At 39.6% G+C, this 15,756-nt stretch overlaps 1 protein-coding gene across 5 annotated transcripts in view; it reads right to left on the bottom strand.

Moving 5' to 3' along the window:
* The window catches only part of LOC106671929 (tyrosine-protein phosphatase corkscrew), a 30,593-nt gene continuing 14,837 nt past the window's right edge, over positions 1–15,756 (bottom strand). For 2 of the 5 annotated variants that reach the window (XM_024226641.1, XM_024226644.1), the window contains exons 6-13: positions 4,921–5,083; positions 3,051–3,227; positions 2,850–2,997; positions 2,716–2,795; positions 2,520–2,660; positions 2,119–2,464; positions 589–740; positions 1–460 (exon numbers count right to left, since the gene is read on the bottom strand). In XM_024226641.1, coding sequence (XP_024082409.1) covers positions 260–460; positions 589–740; positions 2,119–2,464; positions 2,520–2,660; positions 2,716–2,795; positions 2,850–2,997; positions 3,051–3,227; positions 4,921–5,083 — 1,408 coding nt within the window. In that variant the 3' untranslated portion in view covers positions 1–259. The remainder of the gene's footprint in view (positions 461–588; positions 741–2,118; positions 2,465–2,519; positions 2,661–2,715; positions 2,796–2,849; positions 2,998–3,050; positions 3,228–4,920; positions 5,084–15,756) is intronic. The other 3 variants (XM_014402913.2, XM_014402915.2, XM_024226649.1) reach the window with 2 other exon arrangements.

Below are 15,756 nucleotides of genomic sequence, written 5' to 3'. Positions count from 1 at the left end.
TTTATTATTTTTTATTTTTTTTAACATTTATTTAAATAATGCATATTAATATTAATCTTATCACATTAATTTTTTTCTTTTTTCTCTCCCTTGATCTGCCCCGTCGGATGCAGGGCATTGGGGGGGGGGAACCGAAAAACCGAGACACGAAGGGAAAAAAAACGAGAGATTTTCAGATATCACATTACAGTTAAAAAAAGCCTGTTTTTTGTTCAATTTTTTTTGTACTAACTCGCTATACACCGTGAACTTGTACGCGCTACTTGCTCGGCCTTGGTGGTGGGACCGGGCCGCTTGCCTTACGCTCCTTCACCGGTATGTTCTCGTATATCTGCTTCGGAATCTCTTCTGGCGGCCTCGGCAGGTCGACGGGAGACTTGCGCGTCACTGGTACAGGCATCGTGGGCGAATCATTGCAGTATTTGATATTGCTGTACTCACGTCCAGCCTGGAGGCACTTCTAAAAAAAAGAACAGAACAAAAATAAAACAAAAACAAAAACAAAAAACATACATATCTTTCTCTCTACTCACTCACTCTCTCACACACACACACACACACATGCACGTATACACACACACGACTTACCTGTTCAGCCAGGATACGCTGTGAAAGCGTCTGGATGTAGTGCTGCACGGCGAGATAGACGAACTTGTACTGAGCCTCCGTCTGTACCATGCCCGATCTCTGCGCCCTCACCATCTGTATCGTCCTCTGGATGTCGATTTCACAGTCAACACCTGAAAAAAATTAAAACAATTAAAAATGGAAACAAAAAGAATAACTATAGTAAAATCTACTTTTTAAGAAGTCTTTTCAGAGGATCTTTGGAAGAGGTCAAAACAGAGAAAACTTCCTTACGGTTTTCGCCGAGCTTTCAACAGTTTTATACTGTCATCTTCAGGGCCTGTTTTATTATCATATAAACAAATGATAATAAATGATAATAAAACAGGCCCTGAAGATGACAGTATAAAACTGTCGAAAGCTCGGCGAAAACCGTAAGGAAGTTTTCTCTGTTTTGACCTCTTCCGAAGATCCTCTGAAAAGACTTCTTGTATCCAGCAGGTCGATAATCTATTTCATCATCTACTTTTTAACTTAACCTTAATGTCTGAAACCTCACTTATAACCTTTAAACATAAATACCTACCTAATGTTTTAACTTAATCCTAACTTACAACCTACTATTTTAAATACTAAATCCTTACTTATAAAGCACCTTTATAGCTTGAAACCTCACTTACAACCTAACTTTAAAGTCTGAAACCTCACATATAACATTACGTTTTCAAAAACCTATTACCTCAATTATAACCTAACTTTGAAACCTCACGTACAACCTAACTTTAAAGTCTGAAACCTCACATATAACCTAACTTTAAAGTCTGAAACCTCACATATAACCTTACGTTTTCAAAAACCTACTATCTCACTTACAACCTACCTTTTCAAAAACTAATACCTCACTTATAACCTACCTTTTTTTTTTAACAGCCCTCACTTATAAGCTACTTTTTTTTTACTTAATCCTAACTTATAACCTACCTTTTTTTAAATACTAAAACCTCACTTACAATCTACCTCAGGAGACACCTGACTATTAACCTAACTTTATAGTATGAAACCTTACTGATAATCTACCTTTTTAAATACTAAATCCTCAATTTAACCTAACTTTGTAGTCTGAAACCTCACTTTTATAACCTACCTTTTTTTTAAATACTAAAACCTCACTTATAATCTACCTCAGGATGACAACTCGTAACCTAACTTTGTAGTGAGAAACCTTACTGATAACCTACCTTTTTAAACACTAAAATCTCACCTATAACCCTAACTTCTAACCTAACTTTATAGTCTGAAACCTCACTTACAACCTATCTTTTTAAAGAACTTCATCCTCACGTAACCTACATCTTTTAAAAAAATTTAATCCTAAATCATAATCTACTTTTTTTAAATACTAAAATCATTACTTACGAAGTGCCTTTTTTTCTTAATCCCAACTTGTAACCTATTTTTTTCTAAATACTAAAATATCACTTATAATCAAACTTTACAGTCTGAAATCTTACATATAACCTACCTTACAAAAAAGAAAAAAAAATTACTTACCATGGGTGTTGATGTAGTTGAGTATGATGTGTATGACGATGAAGGTGCCAGTACGGCCGATGCCGGCGCTGCAGTGTACTACGACCGGGCCCGTGTAGCCGGTGCTTTCGTGGCACTGGTTCACGTCGTGGACGAAGTTGAGCACGCATCCTGGGTCGTTGGGCACGCCGTGGTCCGGCCAACCTTGGAAGTGGTAGTGGTAGACGGTCCTCGTCTCCGAGCCGTCCGTCACGCTTAGCTCCCTCAGGGTGTAGTCAGTCGTCGAGACTGTAGACACGCTGTCGACTTTGACACGGCCGTATTCGACAGACTCGCCCTCATCCGGCCAATACCGGGCGCATTTGTTCTGCAAACATTAACATTGTAAAATAAAAAAATATAAAAGTAACTTTAAAAGTTACCTTTCCCCTTTCGGTCTCTTTGGTCGTCATGACGATAACGCGGGTGTTGTGCTCCCAGATCATCTTCCAAAAGTCGACGACAGTGTTCGGCAAGCAGCCCTGGGTCGCTATGTACACCCTGCCGTTCGGGTCATCGTCTCCCTAAGTTCATAACATTTAATTTTTTTTCCTTGAAAGATACGAAAATCAATCTTACTTTGATATAATTGGCGTTGATGTAGTCAGAACCGGGTTCGTTCGGATCGGCATCTTTCAATTTCACCCTTGTATGATCGACTGAAAACAAGAGGAATTGGTACATTGGGCCAGACATGATTCAATGCGACTTACATGGAAGAATGTTTTTGTATCGGTTCTTGTTCCTGTTTTCGGGCCGTTGTCCCTCCTTCCTGGAGAAAAGGTGCCTGCACTCCTGCTGCTGGAGGGACTCGAACTCCTCCCAGAAGCCTGCTTTCCCAGACCATTGCGAGTTCTCCTTCTACGAATAAAAACTGTAGCATTTCCTCGTACAGACAGTTTTAGTCAAATTACCTGGAGTTCTCGTACGCGCGAATCGATCCCGCTCGCGTTAATCCGGGTCGCGTTGAAAGGCTGCCGGAGGTGGACGACCGTACCGCTAGTCTCGACCATCGGGTTCTTCTTGTAGTGCTCGATCAGCTCACTGAGGCTGTGGAACTTCTCGCCTCCCCCTACGTCGTATTTGTTGTCCTGAGAAAAAGAGAGCAACGAACGTCAAGCCGATGATCCAAGACTAAGCTAAATATGGACAAAGTTAAAGGACGAGTACCCAGTTCTATGGGGAACATTGGGACACCACCACGACCCCAAGGCTAAAGTTAAGAGACCCAATAACACTGGAAGCTCAATGTAAAAGTGATACATTAGGATGTTTGGGTTTATGTCCTTACGTCTGAGGTCAGAAGGAATGAGTTGGAACCTAGTACAAAATTGTTACACAAGGTTACAGCCCTAGGTTATACGGTGTACCAGAACTTTTCCCATCTAGAGAAAATTGTCGGAACAGGTCGGACGCGGGTTGAGATAAAGGTTTTTTAAACAGCGTGAGGTGACCCGTCATCCTTTTCGACGAGCGTCCAAGGTCACAAGCTATCATGGTCAATCGGTACTGGTACAAAAGACCTCAATGGACCAAACGGTATTCCCGAGTATTAGTGATACACCAGCATTTAAGGAACCACATGGCTTTCCGGAATTAATCCTTGGTTTTGTGGTACCACACTCCCTAAAGACCACACGGTATTTGTGGTTCACCAGCATTTAAGGAACCACATGGCCATCTAATATAATAGTAGTAGTATACCAGTCCTCAGAAGACCACGTGACATACTGTTTTTGTGGTACACTCCACTCTTAAAGAAGTTAGTCATTGGTTTTGTCTTATATCACTTTTAAAGGACATGGCCTACAAGGTTAGTCCTAGGTTGTCACGAACCCTTCCAATGGTGGACAAGATTTAATGTACATCAGTTTTCACAGGACCACATGGCATTATAGTTATGAGTGGTTTACCATCGCTTAAGGAACATGACTCTAAGGTAACAATCATTGGTTTTGTGGTACCTACTAGTCTACCATATGCCATTCTAGTGACCATCCTTGGTTCACCAGAACTTATGGAACCCGTATGGCTCTCTAGCCTTAGTTTAGTAGTACAGCAGTCCTTAAAAGACATCGGAATGTATTTGTGGTTCATCTGCACATATGGAACGGCATGGCATTCCAGTGTCCATCCTTGGTTTAGTGGCACCATCAGATCTTGGAGGGCCACATGGCGCTCTAATGTAAAAATCAACGGTTTTGTGGTACATCAGTTCTTAAGGAACCACATGGCACTCTAAGGTAACAGACATTGGTTTTATAGTACACCATTACCCTTCACTCTAGTGTCCATCCCATAATTCACCAGACTTAGAGGACCAGGTTGCATCATTCTAGTGTATTAGTGGTTTCACCTCCACTTAAGTAACCCAATGGCCTTCCATCGTTACAGACCTTGGTTTTGAGGTCACCTGCCTTTGGTACATAGGCCTTAGGGGACCATATGTCCTACTACCTTAGTTACAGTCGTTTGGGCAGCAGCCCTAGGAGGGCAAGTTCACCAGGACTTAAGGACCCACATGGTACTCTAGGGTGATGGTTTTGTGGTACAACATTCCTAGGAAGACCATATGGTATTTAGGGTATTGGCGGTTCACGTGCCCTTAAGGAACCACATGACTGTCTAAAGTTATAGTCTGTTATGTTTTGGTAGATCGTCTCATACGAAACCTCATGGCCCTCCTGGTAGAGAGAGGGTCCTTGTTTCGTACTACATTAGTCCATAGAAGAACAGGAGAAAAACAGTAGGGATCAACGCTGGATTAGAGATCATCTCACTCACCTGACATCTGATCATCACGTGCGTGACCCTGTCCTCGGTGCGGACCGAGAGGACATAGTCGCCCGGTTTGCTCTGCGACTCTCGGACTAGGAAGCTGCCGTTTTTCCCCTTTTCAAGTATAAGCTTCTCAGCCTCTTTGCCGGAAAGATGACCGTGAAACCACCTGCGGACAACATAAAAAACACGGATTAGAGTGGTTCGTGTCGGCCCTAGCTCGAATGCCATCGGAATTACGAGCTGAGGCTGACCAAGTGGATGTTTCGTTCAGAGTGGTCGACCCTTTGCCCGACTTTGTTAACAAGGCTTTCTTGAAAGCAAGCTAGACTTTCAGATTATCAGATTTTGTTGAATCAGAAGTACAAGTCAATGATAAAATACTAAATAATAAAATAAGTGAAAAGATGAGAGAAGATTGTGCGCTTCGGGAGAAAACGGTTCACCTGAATAATCAAGGAGGTAGTAAAGCCCATAACAAATAAGAGGAACTTAAGCAATGTGAGATTATGGACTTAACGAAAGGATATAAACTAGTTTTCGTTCTGATACAACAAAGTTATAGACGAGCTTTTAGTCTGAAAAGTAGGTTATTTGGTTTACCCCTTGGTTTACTTTTTACAGTTAATCCTTCAGGGGATAAAGATCTGGATTATGTCGAACAAGGCGAGACCTCATATTTACTGAGGTAACTTTCGGTTTTGGGGGGGAAGAGCAATAATCCAAGTCTGTAGTCCTTGGTTAGGCTAGTTAATCCTTGGGATTGCAGAACTGGATTATCTCTTGGCTTAAGTGAATCCACAGTCAATGGACGTTGGATGTTGCATGCGTCACAGACTCCTCTTGGTCAAAGACTCTAAGGCTCAACTAGGAATGAAGAGGTGACAGTAATTCTAGGTTTTGGTAGATTTACAGTTAATCCTCCGGCAGGTTAGAGACCTGGATAATCTCCTTCTCTGAAGTAGACCTCAGGTTACTGACGCCATTGTAAGTCTTGGTTTTCGTACGGCAGATCAATAATTCAAGCCTGAGGTCCTTGGTTTGGTAGAGTTACAGTTAATCCTCCAGGGGATTAAAGATGTAGATTATTTCAAACTAGGTAAGACCCAGCTCTCAGACATCACTGTAACGCTTGGTTTTCGGGGGGTAGATCAATAATCTAAGTCTTTAATCCTTGGTTTGGATTTACGGTTAATCCTCAGGGGATTAAAGATCTGGATTATCTCGAACTAGGTCAGACCTCCTCAGTTTACTGACATCCTGTAACGCTTGGTTTTCTGGGGGTAGGTCAATAATCCAAGTCTGTAGTCCTTGGATTGGTGGATTTGTTAATCCTCCAGGCATTAATGATCTGGATTATCTCGAACTAGGTCAGAACTCAGCTTACTGACATCACTGTAACTCTTGGTTTTCAGGGGGTAGATCAATAATCCAAGTCTGTAGTCCTTGGTTTGGTGGATTTGTTAATCCTCCAGGGATTGAAGATCTGGATTAACTCAAACTAGGTGAGACAGACATCAGCTTACTGACGTCACTGTAACCCTTGGCTTTGACCGGGCATAGCAATAAAATAAATCTATAGCAAGGGTTGGTGCATTAATAGTTAATCCTCCAGGGGATTAGACATGGATTATCTCTTCGTCTGGGCGAGAAGTCTAGAAAAGAATTATGGCTTTAAAAAAAACCATGTGGACAATTTCACCGTACGTAACGCGTCCCACGCCCCTTTCGGACTGCATGGGCGTCCTTTGGTGCCTCGCCTCGGACCTGGTGACGCAACCCCTGCTCGGTAGTTTTCACATTCAGGCCACCTCTTCCGGAAAGCCCAGAAAGGGCAGAAGAAGAAAACGGTCTAGAAGGAAGTGGCCAGCGAGCAGCGAGGCCCGAGGTGAAAACCTAACGGGGCCCTTCGCCCGGATCGTACGTAGGCGAAAGTGTTATAAAAGGCCGATTTATAAACGAAAAACGACCCGACGAGGGTTTGACCCTTTTTGGTTAGGTCCTCTGGGCCGGATAGGGTGAACGGCGTCTAAACGGAGAAAGCGTGTATATTCCAAGGCGGCGAAATACCTCCGGCTCTTTCCCATTGTCAGAAGGCCGACAATGAACAATTAGCATTGATAATTCTACGAGGAAGCCTTCCTGGAGATGTATTATCAATAGGGAAGTACATTCTTTTTCTTCACTTCGCCACCAAAGGCAGAAAGAAAACAATTTTCCTTTGGGCTAGAGCAAAATTACTATAAGATTTTGCCGCTGGGAAAAAATTCAATAGAACGATTAAATACAATTGCCAGTGTAGAAACGGCAAAGTAAGCTGCGATTTTGACAAATTTCGCCGCTACAATCAATATCAATCACCAACATTACAATGAGAAATTTTGCCGCTGAGAGAAACACACACGAGTCATGAATATTACAATAAAATAGATAAACCACAAGAAAGGATACAAAACACACGCGGCCAAGAATAGTGAAAATTTCGCCGCTGAAAAATATTCAAGTCACAATACCCCAGGATTTGTGATGATTTGGAGGCGTTAAAACCGCACAATAATGAGAAATTTCGCCGCTGGAAAAATTCAAACCGATCGGACAACATCGAAATATGGTGCTAATTTCTGTTAGTGTTGAAAATTTGACGATTTTGCTGCTGAAGTTCAATATCATCGAAAAAATAAAACTGGGGTTTGACAATTTTGCCGCAGGGTATTCAACACGATCCATACACTACTAGAACCATATCAGCAAGTATGATGCAATGTCGCCTCTAAAATATCCTCACAAATATGATAATTCAACAAAATAGTAAGTTTACAGTTACAATTTTGCCACTGGATATTCATCACGATCCACAACAATCAAGTAATATCACAGCAGCAAAACAAACTGGCTGTTAGACAATTTTGCCGCATTAATAACCCTTCAACAAAGGTTAATTCGGGGAAATAAAATCTCGCCTTTGCCAATGGATATTCTGTACGATCCATTAAAAATGGCTATTATCATAGTAGGAAAATATGCAATTTTGCCGCTACAATAACCCCCACTCACCACTGGTTGTTAATTCAGCACAATCCATAAGATTACACTAGTATCATAGCAGCAAAATATTCAGATTTTTGCCGCTACAATACTCCCACATCAAGATGTCAGGAAATAAATTGGCGATTTGACAATTTTGCCGCTCCAGTACCCCTATCACCAGGGGTGAGTTTGCCGAAATGAAATACCTCTTTGACATTTTTGCCGATCGATTCAATACGACCCATTAAAATTGCTGGTATCATAGCTGGAAAATATTGCGCAATTTTGCCGCTACAGTTTCCCAATTACTAGATGTTAATTAAACGAAATAAAATGCATTTTGACTGGTAATATTGGCCCAATCGTATTAAGATGTCTATGTGGCCAAAATGTATTATCATTATTTATTCTCTTGCAATTTTGCCGCTAAAAACTTTGCGATATCTAATCAATAAACTAGGCTTCTCGCGAATCAGGTCATTGATTAGTGATCAAAATTCACGGGTTTGCCTACAATTGAACAATTCATAGGATTACAGCGAAATTTGCCGCCGTATGGGGAACATTTTGCCGCTACAACAACAATGCCGAACAAGCGTGATAGGTCGACTAAGGAAGGCAGAGCGGCAAAATACGTTTGACAATTTTTTAATAAAGAACACGTGGGGTTGGTTATACAACGATGATTTCTTGACCATCCGGCCCAATTTTTTTTTTTTGCACAAAAGCACTACTCACTGGCATAGCTGGACGGCCCTCCTTATCTCCTTGATCGCCGTGCTGATTATTATCGACGCCGCCGGGATGACTAGCTCGCGCTCGAGGGCCTCGAGTAGAGAGCCCCGCCGCTCGCAAATCGCTCCGAACCTCTCGCGAAGCTTCATGACAGAAGACTGGCCTCCGTGGGTGCGCCCGGCCCCGCTTCCCCTGCTGCCGGACAGGGGCGTAGGCGGTCCGTCGGTCGCCCCACCAAAAAAGAGAAAAAAAAGAAAAGGACAACAATAACAAAAGACACCGCGCAAATAATGGAAATGAACCTGTCCTCTCTTTGATGAGGCTCAAAACAGTACACAAAATATAAAAATGACTGAATACTAAGAAACAGCAAGCATTGTGTAAAATTTTGCCGGTAAAAAAAAAAAAAAAGAAAGAAAACAAACACTTTAAACGGACAAAGAGTGCTGACGGTTTTGACAATTTTACGGTTCTAAATGGTGGTCCTAGTTACGTTTAAGAAATTTTTCCGTTAGAGATCAAATATTCAGTTCACTGCGGTAAAATATAAAATAGGGAAATTTTGCCTCTAACAATGATTTCATAACGATTAATAAACAACAGCACATTTTACTTACGCAAAGAATGCTGCCGTTCTGACAATTTTGCCGTACAAAATGGTTTAAATCCATCCATGTACTTCTAGGCTGGTTACTTCGGCAAAACGCGATTACATTAAAGAAATTTTGCGGTTACAGTTCAGATATTCAGTTCACTGCGATAAAATATACCGGGGGAATTTTGCCGTCCAACAATGATTTCATAACGATTAATAAACAACAGCATATTTTACTTACGCAAAGTATGCTGCCGTTCTGACAATTTTGCCGTGCAAAATGGTCTAACGCCATCCATGTCATTTCTAGGCTGGTTATTTCGGCGAAACGCGATTACATTAAAGAAATTTTGCCGTTACAGTTCAGATATTCAGTTCATTGCGGTAAAATATACCGGGGGAATTTTGCCGTCCAACAATGATTTCATAACGATTAATAAACAACAGCATATTTTACTTATGCAAAGTATGCTGCCGTTCTGACAATTTTGCCGTACAAAATGGTCTAAAGCCATTCATGTACTTCTAGGCTGGTTACTTCGGCAAAACACGATTTCATTTAAGCAATTTTGCGGTTAGAGTTCAGATATTCAGTTCACTGCGGGAAAATATACTGGCGGAATATCGAAAATTTTTCCGTTCAAAATAACGGTGAATAATCAACATCACACTTTACTGAAGCAAAGCACGCTGCTGATCTACTAGGTAAATGATGGCCAAGTTAGTGCAGCGAAAAACGATTAAATTTTGAAATTTTCTAGAAACGTTCACAAAGATAAATAGGCTACTTCACAGTTTTTTATAGGCAAATAATTTTTCAAATTAGACAATTCTACCGATTAAAATTGTTCAATACGATCAACAAACTGTTCAACAAGTTAATGCGGAAAATTTTGCTGTATGTTTAAGAAATTTATCCTGAAGTATGCTCAATTAGATCAAAAACATTAACTACGTCACCGCGGCCAATTCTGTATTTGAAAGAAAAACATTTTGCTGCAGATTTTAAGAAATTTCGCCGTTCAATACTGGTCAATAAACAGTAAACTATTTTAAACGCTTCGACAAGTTTGCCACAAGTATGTTGCTACAAAATATTACGCAATTTTGCCGCTGCAATATCCCCGCCCACTAGATGTTAATTCATTAAAATAAACTGGCCCTTTGAAAATTTTGCCGCTACTAATTCCACGATATATTAAGCAAACTACAATCACAATACTGCGGTGAATTTTATTGTAAGTTTGAAAACTGTAGCAGATTTTGCTGCGAATTGGACGATAAATTACGACTGCCCTTTGACAATTTTGTCGCTGCATATTCACGAAGACCAAGAAAGAAACAACTAGTATAGTAGCAGCAAAATATTCCACAATTTTGCCGCTACAATACCCACTATTAGATTCAGCTAAATAAACTGGCTCGGCTCTTTGACAATTCTGCCGCTGAATAATCAACACGATTTGCTGAAAGCTTAAAAATTGCAGCAAATTTTGTTCGTATTTTGAAAATTTCGCCGCTAATAATTCCTCGATATGTTATCACGATATTGTGGTAAATTTTGGAAATCGCGGCAATTTTGAAGAAATTTCGCAGCAGTACAATATGATGCAAATTTGCCGCCACAATACGCCCAACGCTAGGAGTGTTGGTTCAGCAAAATAAACTGGCCTTTTGTCAATTTTGCCGCTAAAAGTCAACACGATTTTGTTGAAAGTTAGAAATATCGGAACAAATTTTGCCGTTACTTATCCCTAAGAAAATTAGTGATCGATCACAACTTCATATAAGTTCGATGTGCAGGTTTAGGGTCCTCCGGGCCGGATATAAGGTGAAAACAGGTTTTGAGAGAATAAAAATATTGGACAATGTGCGTACGATCGTTTAAAATATTGAAGCACTCAAGAATAAAGCTATGTGGACTTTTTTGGACCTCCGGGTCGGATGATTTTTTTAAATATACAAAATACGAGCCAAACGCAAACGCTATATGGGGCTTTTCCATTCATGTTGGATTTTATCGTTTTCCTTTATAAAAAAAAGTAAATTTTTGGTCCTCCGTGCCGGATAGTTGATCAAACTTTTAACTAAATCAAGAATTAAAACCCAACACTATAGCTTTTTTAAATTTCCTGTAGGATTTGGTTTTTCCCTTAAAAAAACCGTAATGTTGGGTCCTCCGGGCAGGATAATTTTGATGAATATTTATTAAAAAAAAGAAACAAAAACAGACGCTATAGATTTTTCTCTTTTCGTCTACAATTTATTTATTTCTCTTAAAAAGTGCGTCTTTGGTTATCCGGGTCGGATATTTGACCAAAAACGTTTGTAAAAGTAAAGTAAGAACAAAAACCCAACGCTAGTCTTTTTCATTTCTTCTAGGATTTGGTTATCAAAAAAATCTCGTACTTATTTTGGCAGGATAATAAACACTGCAACGTTTGTCCCTTTACTCTACGGTGTGCTACAATGATACCTATTTAAATACTTGCATAGTGCGACTTTGTGATTCTCCGGGCCGAAATTGACCGAATATTTACAAAACTAAAGGAGGAATTAGAAAACCCAACGATACAGCTTTTGTTTAATGTTTTCCTTCAAAATAAGCGAAACGAACCAACTTAACGGATTGATTTTTTTCATATAGGCCAATAATAAACCCTACAAAATTTGCCTCCAAAGTACGTGATGTAACAATTTTCTCAAGTCTTTTTGATCCTCCGGGCCGGATTGTCATATATGAGTCAAGAATAAATGCTACCAACTTTGCCTATCCGCAGGGCCGAATAATTGACCGACTATTTATAAAACTAAAGGAAAAATCAGAAAACCCAACGCGCTACAGCTATTGTTTAATTTGTTTTCCCTTCAAAATAAGCGAACAAACCCAACAATATCCCCCCCAAATATCCGGCCCGGAGGACCAAACTTTTTATTCATATGTGACAAGAATAAACGCTACAAAGTTTGCCTCCAAAGTACATGTCTATTTATTCTTTTTGGTCTTCCAGGCCGGATATAATTTTTTTAAAGACAGGATATCTATTCGGCGAAGAAGCGTTCCGCGGACTTTCGGGTTCAATTCCCTACATAAAAAAAAGGACGAAGGCCAAAAAAAAGACCTACCCTCGTCCTCCCTTCTAACCGGATAAACAGAGGATGTGTTTTTACCTTCTCGACGAGGATACGCCAATAATGAATAACACCTTGATGAACGTCGGGAGGACCGGGGGATTAGCAAACCGGGTCAGACCGATCTACGCGTCGAGAATTTCAATGTTTCTCCTCTCTCGCTCTTCCTTTTGATTTTATTTCCAAAAGCCTTGTTTTTCCCGATATGGGCGCGTCAAGGATGTAGTTCATTCATGCCGGTGCGATTTCTGCGTCGGCGTACCTCCCACCCGACACGTACGTATAATTCCGACGTTTAAAAAAAATTAAAAAAGTCTTATAAACCTAATATCCCAGGGCAGGCTATGCCAAACAAACTAGAAAAAAACAACAACAATTGTTCGATAATAAACACAAAAAAGGCCACAATTTGTGAACATATTTTTGGATAAGGAAAGAGCCAGTCAGCAATAAAAATAAACCGTGATGGGGAGAGCATTTTTATGAACAAACTATGAATCATATCGGCAATCTATGGAAAAGAACGCGAAAACAACTCATACCCGTAGTATTTTATTTATACTGAAAAAGCTCTGGTGTTGGTCGAAAGTTTGCCAATTGAGGATTCATAAAGGTTTCGAATATTTTAAAAAGAGACACGTGGAATGTGTAAATAATGTCCGCCTTGATGGATTTGTCACGAGAACTCTCCAAGGGCGGACGCGGGGCCTCGGTGGCTTCCTTTCTTCCTTCTGCTTCCTCTTCCCAGATTTTCTGGGTCGGGAGTCGTTCGAGAGCATTGTTTACAAATCAGCCCGTCCGGCCGGGAAAAACGAAAGCGAGTCACAGCCAACTTTTTTTTTTAATTTTCCCACGAATGGACTAACCATGCGTTTGCCCAGAAAGCTCCACCATCACAGTCAAAACGTGGGCGGCTGGGTGTGGGTCACCAGTAAATTTAACAGTAATTTTATTGGAAGGATAAGCATGAAAGTGATTGCAGCGAACCTCCACCTGCGCTGAGGATGAAGGGCTGGTCAACAGCCAACTTTTTTTAGTCTACAAATTGAATAATGAAAAAGTAATTCAAAAATAGGACAGTTCACAATTCATCAGTCAAAAGCGGGCTAGTCAACCGCGACAAAAGAAGATTTGCAAAAGGCAATCTCACGATAGGATCTTTCAAATGGTTCCTTATACAAGAAACGCTAGGTTTGACAACGGTCAACAATGACTAAAAAGAAATATTTAAAAAAATTGAATACAGACAAAATCGCGCCACTGGTGACTAACTGAAGAGATTGATTTCGAGTCAACAGTGGCACGACGCAAAAAGTCAACAATGACAAAATCCACAACTGGGACAGTTTTGAAAAATACCGATTAGAATAGAATTTTGCTCATTTCGAAGTTGAGCGTTATCGTCTTAGTTAGAGGAAATAATAATAGGAGAGTCTACTGAGACAAAGGTATGGCATAGTTTTAAAAATCAACAGTGACAGAAACAATCTGCAAAATAGAATAGGTGGAAATAAATTTGAAAGCGTACGGTTTTATACTTAAGAAACACCGTGGGTATAGCTGGTTCAACAATGACAAGTTGGTAGAGGTCAACACTGACAAAGGTATAAAATTATTTAACGAAGAGAGATACGAGATATATAGATGGAATACGTTAAAAGAATTGGCAGCAGATGAGGGTTGGTGGTTGGTCAACCGTCAACCTTTTTTTTTTTTTTTTGAGTCTGAACGTAATCATGAAAAACAAAAACAGTTCACAATTCAAAGTCTGGAGTATGGTCGATTTGGAGTTAGTCAACAGTGACACAAGAACCGTACGACAGAACCTTAAAAATTACGGTTTTATTTATAAGAAACCATCTTGGTATGACTTAGATCAACAGTGACAAGCTGGTTTGGGTCAAAAGTGAGATTGAAAATAAATACAGTAAACAAATTTAATCCGAACAGAATCGTGTCACAGGTGACAAATGTAAGAGTTTTTTAAATTTCAAGTCAACAGTGACACGATGTAAAAAGTCTACAATGACAAGATACACAAACATGACATTTTTGAAAAATGCCATATCGCACCAAATTTTGTCGTCTTAGTTAGAGGGAATAATAATTGGAGTTTTATGTGATAGTGGTACAGTACAGTTTTAAAAAAGTCAACTGTGACAAACTTGTGGAGCTCAACAATGAATGAAAAAAATTGAAATTCCGCGATAAAAACTTTAAAGAATATGGTTTTATATACATCGAACACTGTGAAAATGATTCGGGACAATCACAAGCTGGCTGAGGTCAACAATGACAAACTTAATGCATATTAAAAAATGATGGAATAAGTAAAATAATTAAAAAACAGGCAAACGGCTGGGGTTGGTCAACCGACAACTTTTTTGAGTCTACAACTATAAATTTAATCATGAAAAACTAATCCGATTATGGGCAGTCCATAATTCAAAGTCAGAAGTGTGGACGATTTAAAGTTTGTTTAGTCAACAGTGACACAAGAAACGTACGAAATAACTTTGAAAATTGTACGGTTTTATACACAAAAAACCATCTTGTGTGACTTAGGTCAACAGTGACAAGCGGTTTGCGTCAAAACTGATAGAAAAATAAATATAGTAAAAAAAAATAATGCTGAAGATTCGTCTCACTTGTGACAAATGGAAGCGGTTTGTTAATTTCAAGTCAACAATGACATTAAACAGGTCTACAATGACAACTGGGGCCATTGTTGAGAAATATTATTTCGCACATAATTTTGTTCGGTTCGAAATTGAACTTATCGTTTTAGATAGAGAAAATAATAATTGGAGAGCCAACTGTGAAAAACTGATTGAGATCAACAGTGACAGAATATCTCGTGAAATAAGTCTAAAATAAAACGATTAATGTCATTATTGACCTATGCAGGTAAATCTTGTTGAAACCAAAGGCAAAAATGGGATAGGTCACATTTCAAAGTCAGAAGTGTGGACGATTTAGCCAACACAAAATCCGTACGATAGCACCTAAAAATGTACGGGTTTATATATAAAAACCCATGTTGATTTGACTTAGGTCAACAGTGACAAAAAGGCTTGGATCAAAAGTGATTAAGATATATAGTAATAAAAAACACAATCCGGGCAGAATCGTGTCACGGGTAACAAATATAAGTTTTTTTAAATTTCAAGTTAACAGTGACACGATACAAAAAGTCAACAATGACAAGGTCCAAAACCGAGAGTTTTGAAAAATGCCATATCGCACCAAATTTTGTTCACTTGGAAGACGTTATTGTTTAACATAGAAGAAATAATAATTCGAGTCTACTGCGACAGAGGTATAGTAGTTTTAAAAAAGTCAACAGTGACAGA

The sequence above is a fragment of the Cimex lectularius genome, unplaced genomic scaffold (genome assembly GCF_000648675.2).
Source record: "Cimex lectularius strain Harlan isolate CLEC.00 unplaced genomic scaffold, Clec_2.1 scaffold14, whole genome shotgun sequence".
Lineage (NCBI taxonomy): Eukaryota > Metazoa > Arthropoda > Insecta > Hemiptera > Cimicidae > Cimex > Cimex lectularius.
This window is presented reverse-complemented; position numbering and strand designations above follow the sequence as displayed.